General features: G+C 40.1%; 1 protein-coding gene across 1 annotated transcript in view; it reads right to left on the bottom strand.

Annotated features, from left to right (window-relative positions):
- Positions 1 to 601: 601 nt before the first annotated feature.
- The window catches only part of LOC130975145 (uncharacterized), an 83,428-nt gene continuing 69,891 nt past the window's right edge, over positions 602 to 14,138 (bottom strand). The window contains exon 2 of the mRNA XM_057899973.1: positions 602 to 1,550. Coding sequence (XP_057755956.1) covers positions 602 to 1,550 — 949 coding nt within the window. The remainder of the gene's footprint in view (positions 1,551 to 14,138) is intronic.

Genomic DNA, 14,138 nt, shown 5'->3' with positions numbered 1-14,138 from the left:
GTCACTAACGTTGGCGATCAATTGCTCTCTCCACGTTAGCTTCCACGTTAACTAAGTTAACGTGGGAGTTAACGTGGCTCATGGAGGCTTGGCCAACGTTAGTGACAAAGGTGAATGTCACTAACGTTGGCTTCTCGTTTGCTTTTTAATGTTAGAGTCCACGTTAACTAAGTTAACTGAGATGGTACAGTGGGGAGATTTGGGGGGATATCTGGGAAGTAAGCTGAGATCACTTTATCCCCTGGAGAGAAGTCCTCGGTAGGGATCTTCTCCACCTCCTTGGTACCTTCTTCTTTGTTCCTTGTGATGTTGTCTTACTCTTTGTCACCTCCTCCTCTAAGAAAATGTGGTTACTGGTCGCATATGATTCTGGTGGTTTAGGTTCCTCCTGATTTTCTTTGAGCTGTGGCAACTGCTGTTTGCCTTGTTCATCAATCAAGGGAGTTCCCAGATGTGCTGGTTGTGCTTCAGTGCTTGTTTCTTTCTTCAGTATCTCACGGTGATCCTTCCTTGGTTCCTTGTTCTCTTGATCTGTTTCTTGTGAGCGTTTGAAAACATTGAAGATGAGCTGTTCATCATGGATCCTCAAAATTAGCTCCCTTCACTCCACATTTATGAGTGCTCTGGCTGTAGCTAGGAATGGTCTTCCCAATATGATTGGGTGAGTGTGACTCTCTTCCATTTCCAATATGACAAAGTCTGTTGGAAGGAAGTATTTCCCAACCTTTACCAACACGTTTTCCACCACTCCTATTGCTTGTTTTTTAGTTTTGTCAGCCAGCCTGATGACTACATCTGTGGGCATTATCTCATTGATCTGCAACCTCTTCATAAGGGATAAGGGCATTAAGTTGATGCTTGCTCCCAAATCGCAGAGTCCTTTATCAAACATGGTTTCTCCTATGGCACAGGGAATGTAGAAACTCCCTGGGTCCTTTCTTTTTGTAGGCAACTCTGGTTGAATGAGAGCACTACGCTCTTTATTCATCACTATAGTTTGGCCTCCCTTGAGTGAGCTTTTCCTGGAAAGTAGCTCCTTCATATACTTGATGTATGCCGGCATTTGTTGGAGGGTCTTGATGAATGGTATGTTTACATGGAGGGATGCAAACAAATCAACAAACCTTGAGTATATTCTCTTCTCCACAGCACCATTGAGTAATTGGGGGAAGGGTGCATAGAGTCTCAGCAACTCTTGTTGTGAGATTTTGGGTTCTTGGTGATCCTTTTCTTGCTTCTCTGCTGAGGTCTCTTTAGGTTGTTCTGACAGCTTGGTTGGCTCGTCCTTGGTCTCCTGACCACTTATAGTGACCATCTTGCAATCTTCCCATCTTACTTTCTTTGTTTCTCCTCTCGGATTTTTCTCCGTATCACTTGGGAATCCATCTGTAGGTTTGAGAATGTGCTCAGAGAGATAACCTACTTGAGACTCCAACCTCTTGATGGTGTCTCCCTGGTTCTTAAAGTTGGCTCGCACCTCCTCCTTGAACACCTTGTTATCTTGAATCTCTTTGCATATGTCCTCCAGTAAGTTCTCAATCCTTGAGAGTCTGTCATCAGAAGGTGATGGTGAGTTGAGATTAGAGGGATGAGAGTGGTTAGGTTGGCTTTGGTATAGGTGTTGAGAGGGGATGTTATGTGAGTGTTGATATGGTCTAGGTATGGCATGTTGGTGAGCTATGTTGCTGGGATTTGGACGTCTTTGATCTTGGCATTGGTCTTGTTGGTTTCCCCATCCAAAGTTGGGGTGATTTCTCCATCCAGAGTTGTATATTTTGGAGTATGGATCATGGACTTGTCTAGGTGAGTTTCCCACATAGTTGGCTTGCTCCCATTCACCTTCTTCTCCTATGTTTACTCCTTCTTGAGTTGGTGATGAGGTGATGGCTGCCGCAACTTGGTTCTCTTCCACTTTCTTGGTAAGATCTGCTAGCTGCTTGGTGATCATCTTGTTTTGGGCTAACAGTGCATCCATGTGGTTTAGCTCTATTACTCCTCGAGTGTTACTTCTTTCAGAGGCATAGAAGTAGTCATTCTCAGCAACTGTTTCGATGACATCTATGGCTTCTTCAATGGTTTTCTTCTTGTTTAAAGAGCCTCCTGATGAATGATCCACAGCCTTCTTTGACTCATAGAAAAGACCTTCATAGAAGATGTGAAGTTGGACCCACTCATTAAACATCTCTGGTGGGCATCTCCTTGTTAGATCTTTGAACCTTTCCCAAGCTTCATAAAGTGTCTCCCCATCTTGCTGTCTGAACGTCTGCACTTCAGTTCTCAGCCTATTGATCCTTTGAGGGTGGTAAAACCTTGCCAAAAACTTATTCACTACCTCCTCCCAATTTGTCAGGCTTTCCTTTGGGAAGGATTCAAGCCACTTGGATGCCTTGTCCCTGAGTGAAAAAGGGAACAAGAGCAGCCTATAGACATCTGGGTGGACTCCATTTGACTTCACTGTGTCACAAATCCTCAAGAAGGTGGTCAAGTGTTGATTAGGATCTTCTTGAGCACCTCCTCCAAATGAACAATTATTCTGCACCAGGGTGATGAGCTGAGGTTTTAACTCGAAATTGTTGGCATGTATGGTGGGTTTCTGAATGCTGCTTCCACAGTTTCCTGGATTAGGATTGATATAGGATCCTAAGACCCTCCTTTCTTGCCCAGCCCGGTTTGTATGGCCTTCTCTGACATGATTATGAGCTTTTTCTTCATGATTGTTCTCCAAATTCTCTTCCATGTTGGGTTCAAAGTATTCTTCCTCTTCTTCAGTACCTACTACTCTTTTTCCTCTTGCTTCCCTCCTTAATCTAAGGAAGGTCCTCTCAGGTTAAGAATCAAAGGAAGTTGAAGCCCCGCTTCTTCTCCCTGTCATACAATCAACACGGCACAAGCAAGGAAATAAATGCAGAAACTATTCTTGTTAAAAATTGCTATTCGTGTGAGTGATGCAATATATCAAACAGTTAGTGGGTGAGTGAAAAAGATTGTAAACAACTGGAATAACGGGGTAAAGGGATGGGAAGAAAAACTACCGAAACTGAAAGTAAATTGCTCAAACAGAAATTTAAATCAGCAGAATGAAAAATGCTCAATCTAGTTATCATCCAACTTAATCATTGTTGATACAAAATCAATCCCCGGCAACGGTGCCATAAACTTGATGCATGGAAACTTGTCTCTCAACAAATTTCCTTCGACAAGTGTACCGAATTGTCGTCAAGTAAAAACTCACTATAGAGTGAGGTCGAATCCCACAGAGATTGGTTGATCAAACAACTTTAATAAGAGAAATATTCTAGTTGAGCGAACCAGAATTTGATTTGAGATTTGCAGAAAATTAAATTGCGGAAAAGTAAATAGCAGAAAAAGTAAAGGCTAGAAATAAAGAGCTGAATGTAAATGGCAGAAAGTAAATTGCAGAATCTTAAATGGGAATGGGGAAATGCTCATAAAAGTAAATGGCAGAAATTAAAGAGAATGGATAAGATCAGAAATGGGGAGTTCATTGGGCTTAGGAGATGTTGCATTCTCCGGATCAAATTCATTTTCATCTCTTCCTCAATCAATGCATTCATTGATCTCCTTGGCAATCTTAAGTGATCGAATTCCAATTTCTTGGTAATCCAATCTCTCAAATCTTGATCAATAGCCAATTCCTTGGTCAATTGCTCATGAGAAGAGATGAAGTATGGTCACTGGTTATACCACATGCATTCCCAAATCAAGTATTGGTAGGATTATAGTCACATATCCATCCAAACCCAATTTGGTCCAACATGAGAAAGCGTTTCTAGCATGATCTCTTCATTCCTCTTCCAAGGTTCCGAAGAGATCCAAGTATGAATAGTTTCTTTTCCAAGATAACTACCCAATTGGATGAAGATTGAAAGCTTTCTAGTAAAATCAAGATAAAAGATAGAAGAAGAAGAATGAAAACTAATATTGATCCATCAAATTGCAGTAGAGCTCCCAAACCCAATGAAATGGGTTTAGTTGTTCATAGCTCTGGAAAATGAAAACAAAGATGGAGAATACATCATGAAAGTATAACTAGAAGTTGCAGAGAAAGTAAAATACAGAGAGTAGTTCTATGCCCAAGGCTCCTAAAGTTTCCAACCCCCTTCTAATTCAAAGCTACTCCTATATATACTACTCTTCTGATCTTCTAGTTGGCTCTTCAAGTCTTGGGTATGGGCCTCTGGATCTTGAGTTTGAAGCAGTTATCCTCTTCATTGGGCTTAGCTTTGCTTGCAGAGAGAAAAGGTGAAGTAAGCAGGGACTTTGGCTCAGGACGTTAGTGGTGTCAATGTTAAGTGAGAGTGTGGGTTCGAGAACGTTAGTGACAATCACCTTTTTCACTAACGTTCCTAACCCAAATATGATCACGTTGACTTCAACGTTAGTGGCACTAACATGACCACTAACGTTGCCTCTTGGTCCTTCGCATACGTTATTGGGACTTACCTTTCCCAATAACGTGGTGAGTCACCCCTTCTCCTTACGTTAGAGTCCACGTTAACTAGGTTAACGTGGCTTCTAATGTAGCAATGCCAATTCTTCGAGAACGTTAGTGACACTAACCTTTGTCACTAACGTTCCAATGTGCCCCTACTTCCCACGTTAGAGTCCACGTTAACTAAGTTAACGTGGCTTCTAACGTAGTCATGCTAGCCATCTCCAACGTTAGTGACAAAGGTGAGTGTCACTAACGTTGGCTCATCATCTCTTTATCCACGTTAGCTTCCACGTGAACAAAGTTAACGTGGGAGTTAACGTTGCTCATGGTGGCTCTTGGTGGTTCACCCCAACGTTAGTGACAAAGGTAAGTGTCACTAACGTTGGCGATCAATTGCTCTCTCCACGTTAGATTCCACATTAACTAAGTTAACGTGGGAGTTAACGTGGCTCATGGAGGCTTGGCCAACGTTAGTGACAAAAGTGAATGTCACTAACGTTGGCTTCTCTTTTGCTTCTTAACGTTAGAGTCCACGTTAACTAAGTTAACGTGGCAACTAACATGGCCAATTATGAGCTTGGTCCAACGTTAGTGACAAAAGAGAGTGTCACTAACGTTGGCCTTATTGTCTTCTTCAACGTTAGAGTTCACGTTAACTTAGTTAACGTGACTCTTAACGTGGGTTATCATGGCTACGAGGGCGTTATTGGCGATTACCTTTCTCACTAACTTTGCAAGCTAGCTCCCATTCCACATTAGAGGTCACGTTAGTTGAACGAACGTGAATACTAACGTGGTTTTTCTTTGCTTCCTTTGTCCTGAAATCAAGCAGCAAAGTGCATCAAAGTTCTAATCCAAGTCATGAGACATGCATCATCTAATTTCTCATACAATTCATGCAAAATTCTCATGAAATCATGTAAAGTGCACAATGTATGCTTGAATCGATAAGTAAGTGAATATCCACCCAAAACTAGCATATTTCTTAAGAAAATGCATGAAACTACCCTAAAAACAGTAAAGAAAGGTCAGTGAAACTGGCCAGAATGCCCTGGCATCAAACTCCAGCCCCATTCCATCATAACGTTCTGCCAGACACTTATTTACGTCGATATTGCAGGGTCACGCGTGCGCGTAAGTGACGCGAACGCGTGAAAGGCGGATTTTGTAAGTGACGCAGACACGTCAGGGACGCGTTCGCGTGGGCGTGTTTTTGTGCCTAAGGCATGCCTCCAGCCAAGCTCCCGTGTGACTTTCTGTTCAATTCCCTTTTTTCGCTCATGCACCTATGACGCGGACGCATTAGCGACGCTTGCGCGTCGCGTGCTTCCCCCTTTTTTTATGCAGAATGCTAATGCAAATGCAGACTAAGTGCAGAGGTTATGAGAAGAGTCGTTAAGAAAAATAAAGTAGAAAATGAAAAAGTAAAACTAAGACTGAAACGGAATGATCATACCATGGTGGGTTGTCTCCCACCTAGCACTTTGCTTTTACGTCCTTAAGTTGGACGGTCTTTAGGCTCATTCTGCTTCTGTTGGTGGGTCTTCCAAGAGGAAGACCTCTGGCTCTTTGTGATCCTTTATCTTATCACCATGATAAAGCTTTAGGCGCTGTACATTGACTTTAATAAATTTGGAGCTAGAAGGATGACACAGGTGAAAAACTCCGTATGGCTCTACCTATTCTACTCTATAGAGGCCTTCCCATCTTGATCTCAGTTTGCTTGGCATAAGCCTTAGTCTGGAGTTGTAAAGAAGAACTAACTCCCCTGATCTGAATTCTCTCCTTTTTATGTGCTTGTCATGGAAGGCCTTCATCTTTTCCTTGTATCGCCTAGAGTTGTCATATGCCTCTAGGCGAAGGTTCTCTAATTCTGCTAGTTGCAGCTTCCTTTCAGCACTAGCTTCCGTAAAATTCATGTTGCATTCCTTTACAGCCCAGAAGGCCTTGTGTTCCACTTCTACTGGAAGGTGGCAAGCCTTATTGTACACTAAGCAGAAGGGGCTCATCCAAATGGGTGTCTGCTGTTGGTTGTTCTGAGGTGCTTGGGACTATTTTTGGTGAGGTGCTCTGTAAGGCTGGTTCTAATTCTGTTGTCTGTTGTTATTATTCCACCTCTGATTGCCATTGTTGTCTCTACCTCCTCTATTATAGTTGTCCCTCCATCCCTGGTTGGAATTTTCTCTCCAACCCTGGTTGGAGTTGTCCTGCCAACCTTGGTTATAGTTGCTGCCTTGTTGATAGTATCCTTGATTCGGATGGTCATAGAAATTGTGAGTAGCTACCAAGGTGTTGTCCTCATGTTAGAGCTATGGACATTCATCAGTGTAATGACTATAATCAACACATATTCCACATGCTCTCTAAGGAACCAGTTGTTGACTATGTTGTGGTGAAAGAGGTTGAGACTGTTGTTGGCCCAGATGTATCTTCTTCAGTAGGTTGGTCATCTCACATACTGATTGTGTGAGAGCAGTATTTTTGCTACTAGAGAAAACCTCTGCCACAGCTTTGGGGTGGTTGTTCCTGTTGCACTTGTGAGTCCGAGCAGACTCAGCCAGGTCGGCGATCAGTTGCCATGCTTCATCTGTGGTCTTTTACTTTTTCAGAGAACCATTACTTGCAACATCTAATGTAGTCTTATCTTGAGGCTTCATGCCTTGTGTGAAGTAGCCGATCAACACCAACTTGTCAATCATGTGGTGGGGACATGCGTCTAGAAGATTAGTGAAGCGCTCCCAGTACTCGTAAAGAGTCTCAGATTCGCCTTGGATGATCATTGAAATCTCTTTCCTTAGTCTATCAGTAACTTCAGCTGGAAAGTATGTTTCTAAGAATTCTCTCCTGAGCGTATCCCAATTAGTAATAACTGCTTCAGGTTGAGTGTAGTACCAGCCCCTCGCCTTTCCCTCAAGGGAAAACGGAAAAGTGGCTAGCCGAATAGAGGCCTTAGATGCACCGTTACGCTGGTATGCAAAATCGTGATCTCACACACTTTCTTCACAACTCCGCGTAGCTTACCAGCAAGTGCACTGGGTCGTCCAAGTAATATCGTACGTGAGTAAAGATCGATCCCACGGAAATTGTCGGCTTGAAGCAAGCTATGGTCATCTTGTAAATCTCAGTCAGGCAGATTCAAATGGTTATGGGGTGTTGATAATTAAAAGACAGATAAAACATAAAATAGGATAGAGATAGTTATGTAATTCATTGGTAGAAATTTCAGATAAGCATATGGAGATGCTTTGTTCCTTTTGAATCCCTGCTTTCCTACTGCTTTCATCCAGTCATGCATACTCCTTTCCATGGCAAGCTATATGTTGGGGGATCACCGTTGTCAATAGCTACCGTCCATCCTCTCAGTGAAAATAGTCCAGCTACGAGTTACGTAGGGCTAATCATCTGTCGGTTCTCACTTGTGTTGGAATAAGATCCAATGATCCTTTTGCGCACTGTCACTGCACCCAGCACTCGCGAGTTTGAAGCTCGTCACAGTCATCCCATCCCAGATCCTACTCGGAATACCACAGACAAGGTTTAGACTTTTCAGATCTCAAGAATGCTGCCAATTGATTCTAGCTTATACCACGAAGACTCTGATCTCAGGGAATGGAAGGCTCTGTTGTCAGGAGAGGCAACCATGCGTTGTGGACCAGGAAGCCAAAAGATATACATTCAAGCTTGTTTTCAAGTAGAACAGAAGTGGTTGTCAGGCACGCGTTCATAAGTGAGAATGGTGATGAGTGTCACTTGATCATCACGTTCATCATGTTGAAGTGCGAATGAATATCTTAGAACAAGAATAAGCTTGAATTAAATAGAAAACAGAAGTAATTGCAATAATTCATGAGGAACAGCAGAGCTCCACACCTTAATCTATGAGGTGTAGAAACTCCACCGTTGAAAATACATAAGTGATGAAGGTCCAGGCATGGCCGAATGGTCAGCCCCCTAAGCATGATCAAGAGATCAACAGTGATACAAAGATAGTCTCCAAAATGATCTCCAGATCTCCCCCTTTCCAAAATACAATAGTAAAATATCCTATTTATAATGACTAGTAACCTAGGGTTTACAGAGATAAGTAAATGATGCAGAAATCCACTTCCGGGGCCCACTTAGTGTGTGTTTGGGCTGAGCATTGAAGCTTTCACGTGCATAGGCTTTTCTTGGAGTTAAACGCCAGCTCTGGTGCCAGTTTGGGCATTTAACTCCAGCATTTATGCCAGTTTGCGTTATCAAAACTCGGGCAAAATATGGATGTCTACTTTCCAACACAATTGAGAGTGCGCCATTTGGGTTTCTGTAGCTCCAAAAAATCCATTTTGAGTGCAGGGAGGTCAGAATCCAACAACATCAGCAATCCTTTTTCAGCCTATGAATTAGATTTTTGCTCAGGTCCCTCAATTTCAGCTAGAAAATACCTGAAATCACAGAAAAACACACAAACTCATAGTAAAGTCCAGAAATGTGAATTTTGCCTAAAAACTAATAAAAATATACTAAAAACTAATTAAAACATACTAAAAACTATATGAAAACAATGCCAAAAAGCGTATAAACTATATTAAAACATACTAAAAACTATTGTTTCTCTTTCAATTCATGCTTACTTCTTCTCCAAGTTATACTCTCGTACTTAATTTAGTTAAGTCAGAATGAAGGGGTAACTGACGTGGCAGAAAAATCACCGATTAAAAGTTTATAGAGAAAATAGCGTTGCAAGTATAGCTCTTAACCAATGAAGATTCCGCGTATCAATTTTAAAGAGTTGTCACGAAATTTAGAAATAAAAATACTGGGAGTATGAGTCCCAGGTCGTCTCCCAATGAGTTGCAGAGAGAATGCTAATTTATTAATTAGGGGTTTTCAAGAGAGTTGAGTTGAAAAGATGAGCAATTAAATAGTTGTAAATTAAAAACTAAGAATGATTATTAATATTCTAAATAAAAGGCCTTGACTGGGGGAATGATCAATTGGAAGTTCTATCCTTGTTGGGATCTCTTAGGTGTAGTATTAAAAAGGTTGTTGTTTTCACTTAGTTAACCCTTACTAAATAAAGTAAAGTCAAGTGATTGAGCTAACTCTTATTCACAAATCCTAGTCCTTTCCCTTGGGAAGGTCTAGCATTAGCAAATACAGAACTAGCCAACAACTTCTAGTTTAATCTTCACTTTAAGCCTTCCAACTCAAGTGTCTCCTTTTAATCAACCCCCATGCCAAGTAGGGAATCTACTCCATTGACATGAATATAATACTCAGAAAAATATAAGAAGAAGACATAATAAATTAAATAAAATAGAGACTAAAAATTAATTAAAAATAAAAGTAATCCTCTGTATCAACAATCCATGAAAATAATCCAATTACCACTTTAAACAAGAATTAAGAATGTGGAATAAATAAAAGAGCAAGTAAGGAAACAAACTAGAATAGTATCTTCAACGAAGGTGATGACTCTTCAATATCCAAAGCAAAAAGCAATAAACTAATAAACTATGAATGTAAAGAGAACCTAGAGGAAGAGTAGTTCCTCTCTAGATTCAGATCTAAGATCCTAAAACTATCCTAATGAGAATATGTTGATGTTGTGTTGAGTCTCTGCATGTTCTCTGGCTTTATTTTGTGTTTCTGGGACGAAAATTGGGTCAAAATGCAGCCCAAAATTGCCCCCAGCGTTTTTTGTTATTTCTGCAGATCGCGCAAGTCACACGTATGCGTCGGTCACGTGTGCACGTCATTCGGTGATTTTCCTTGTCGCGCATCAGCATCGTCCACACGTGCGCGTCATTCGTGCATACTCCAATCCACGCGTATGCGTCAGGCACGCGCACGCGTCGCTGCGATTTTCTCCATTCCGCGCGCTCGCGTGAGCCACGTGCGCGCGTCGATGCTCGCTGGTCATCTCCTTAGTTTCTTGTGTTCCTTCCATTTTTGCAAGCTTTGTCTCTGTTCTCTAAGCCATTCCTGCCCTGTGAAGCCTGAAACACTTAACACACGGATCACAGCATCGAATGGTATAAAGGAGAATTGAAATACACAAATTAAAGATCTCTAGGAAGTAAGTTTTCAACCATAGAACAAACTTAGGAAGGGATTGTAATATCATGCAGTTCATATATGAATAAGTGGGTAAAGAATTGGTGAAACCACCCAATTAAACATAAGATAAACCATAAAATAGTGGTTTATCAGTGACCCATGACAATCACCCAGTATCTTCGTTATTCGCTTAGCCAAGATCTGCGTGCCTGACAACCACAAGCAGTCTACATGATGTTCAACTTAGTCATTGGACGACAGTCAGAGTATAGTCTCTTGGGTCTCTGATCCACGGATTTGACTTGCCTCTCCTGACAACAGAGCATTCGAATCCTTAAGATTAGAACCTTCGTGGTAGAGGCTAGAATCAATTGGCAACATTCTCGAGATCTGAAAAGTCTAAACCTTGTCTGTGGTATTCCGAGTAGGATCTGGGACGGGTTAACTATGACGAGTTTCAAACTCACGAATGTTGGGCGCAGTGACAGTGTGCAAAAGGATAGATAGATCCTATTCCGACACAAATGAGAACTAACAAATGATTAGCCGTGCGGTAGCTATGCCTGGTATTTTTCATCTGAGACGAGAGATCCGACAGTTGATTAGCCGTATAGAAACCGTACCTGGACCATTTTACTGAAAGGATGATTGGTAGCCATTGACAATGGTGATCCACCAACATACAGCTTGCCATGGAAGGGAGCATGCATGATTGGATGAAGACAATAGGAAAGCAGAGGTTTAGAAGCAATAAAGCATCTCCAAACGCTTATCTGAAATTCCCACCAATGAATTACATAAGTATCTTTATTTTAATTTACGTTTTATTTATCTTTCAATTATCAAAACTCATAATCAATTGAATCTGCCTGACTAAGATTTACAAGATGACTATAACTTGCTTCAAGCCGACAATCTCCGTGGGATCAACCCTTACTCGCGTAAGGTTTTATTACTTGGACGACCTAGTGCACTTGCTGGTTAGTTGTACCGGAGTTGTGAAAAGTGTGATCACAATTCCGTGCACCAAGTTTTTGGCGCCGTTGCTGGAGATTGTTCGAGTTTGGACAACTGACGGTTCATCTTGTTGCTTAGATTAGGTAACCTTCTTTCTTATTTCAACCTTATTTTCTTTTCAAAAAAAAAAATTTGTGTTTCATGTTTGAGTCTGGTGTCAAATTTTAAGTTTGGTGTCAATTGCATGTTTTAATTTTTCTTAATTTTCGAAAATATATGCATTGTGTCTTTCTTGATCTTCAAGTTGTTCTTGATGATTTTCCTTGTTTGATCTTTAAATTTTCTTGTTTTGTGTCTTTTCTTTTTTTTTTCTTGTGCATTTTCGAATTGTTAGTGTCCCTAGTACAAAAGTTCTTAAGTTTGGTGTCTTGCATGTCTTTCTTTTCTTAAAAATTTTCAAAAATATGTTCTTGATGTTCATCATGATCTTCAAAGTGTTCTTGGTGTTCATCTTGACATTCAAAGTGGTCTTGCATGCATTATTTGTTTTGATCTTAAAATTTTATGTTTTGTTTCATTTTGTTGTTTTTCTCTCTCCTCATTAAACGGATTTTTGCTAGTAAAGAAATTCATAGAAATAATCACGTTGTAAGTATAGTTCTAAACCAACAAAGAATCCTTTCGTACAAAAGTTTTGGTTGTCACTTAAGCAAACCTAATAAAAATAATAAACCGAAGAATTTAAACCTTGGGTCGTCTCTCAAGGAATTACAGGGAAGTATGATTTATTCTTGGTTATGGAAAAAGTATATTTTGGGTTTTTGAAATAGGGAACAAGTAATTTAAATGACAAGAAAAATAAATTAATAATTAGAAAAACTCTTGGCAAGGCATGAGAACTGGAAATCCCATCCTAGTTATCCTTATCAATTGTGATGAGAATTGTTTATTACTCCCACTTAGTTAACCCTTACTAAATAAAAGAAAGTCAAGTGGACTAATCAATTTGATTCCTCAAGTCCTAGTCAACTCCTGTGGAAAGACTAGCTTTAGAGGGATCCAAATCAATCAGAAAATTCCAATTTTCAGTCAACAAGGAGTTTGATAACTCAAGTGTCACCAATTACTCAACCAAAACCAAAGGGGGAAAATCCAAATTATTTATATCATAAATAAAAGAAAGCAATCATAAATCTAAAATACCCCAAATTATATTAAATAAAGAAAATCAAATCTAACATGGTGTTCATAAATCAAATTGGGAAAATAAACGAACTAAAGTCATAGAATAGATAAAAGTAGAAGAGAAACTAAATTAAAGAAACATTGAACCTGGAATGAAGAAGAAGTAAACCTAACCTAAGAGAAATCATAAATCCTAAAAACTAAGAGAGAGGAGAGAGCCTCTCTCTCTAGAAAAACTACATCTAAAACTAAAATTGTGTATAATGAATGTTGTCTCTGATGAATGGATGCATTCTCCCACTCTATAGCCTCTAATCTATGTTTTCTGGGCTTGGATTTGGGCCAAAAAAGGGTCCAAAAATCTCTAGAGGTGAATTCTGCAACTTTCTGCACGTGGCATCCGTCATGCGTACGTGTGGGTCATGCGTGCGCGTCATTTGGAAGTTTTCCTTATGACACGTACGTGTCGCTCGTGCTTTGCGCTAGGCATGCGTCCGCGTCGTCCACGCATGCGCGTCGCTTGGGTTCTGCGCAAGTCACGCATCCGCGTTGTCCATGCGTGCGCGTCGCTGCCATTTCCTTCAAAACTTCATTTTCGCGCGTTCCTTCTGCTTTTACATGTTTCCTTCCTGTTCTCTAAGCCATTCCTGCCCTATAAAGCCTGAAAATACTCAACACACGGATCATGGCATCGAATGGTAATAAAGGATAATTAAAATTAATAATTTTATGGTCTAGGAAACATATTTTCACATATATTAAGGAATAAGTACGGAATTGTAAAACCATGCAATTTATATGAATAAGTGAGCAAAGACTTTATAGAAACCACTCAATTGAGCATAATATAAATCATAAAATAGTGGTTTATCAACCTTTTCACACTTAAACATTAGCATGCTCTCATGCTTAGCTCAAGAGAACTAAAAGAGTGAAGAGGAATGGTAGAGAGTATGAAATGCAACCTATCTATGTGAACGCAACTACATGCAAAATGTTTCTACCTACTTGGTCAAAGTAAATAAATCTTCCAAGAACAGACATGAACTGGATTTCACTAATTCAAATCATAAAATAAAGTACAAGTAAACTTGTAAGAAGAAAGCTCATGAAAGCCGGGAACAATGAATCGAGCATCGAACCCTCACTGGAAGTGTATACACTCTAATCGCTCAGGTGTTTAAGGTTCGATTCTCTCAATTCTCTACTAAGCTTGCTTTCTAAGAATTGCTCTCCTTCTACCAATCAACAAAGATTCAATGCATAAATACACATATCAAGAGGTCTTTTAAGGGTTATAATGGGGTTAGGGTCAAGGTAGGATTGTATTTGGTCAAGTGGACTAAAATCTGAATCTTTAATTAACATAAACTTCTCAGCTAACTTAAGACAATCCATATAATCATAATATAAAATCAATAACTACCCATTAACTGTGTTTACTACATATTCATGCATTCCAATTTTTGAGTACAGTACATATGCATTGCTATCACCA

This window comes from Arachis stenosperma, chromosome 4 (genome assembly GCF_014773155.1).
Source record: "Arachis stenosperma cultivar V10309 chromosome 4, arast.V10309.gnm1.PFL2, whole genome shotgun sequence".
In the NCBI taxonomy this organism is placed as follows: domain Eukaryota; kingdom Viridiplantae; phylum Streptophyta; class Magnoliopsida; order Fabales; family Fabaceae; genus Arachis; species Arachis stenosperma.
This window is presented reverse-complemented; position numbering and strand designations above follow the sequence as displayed.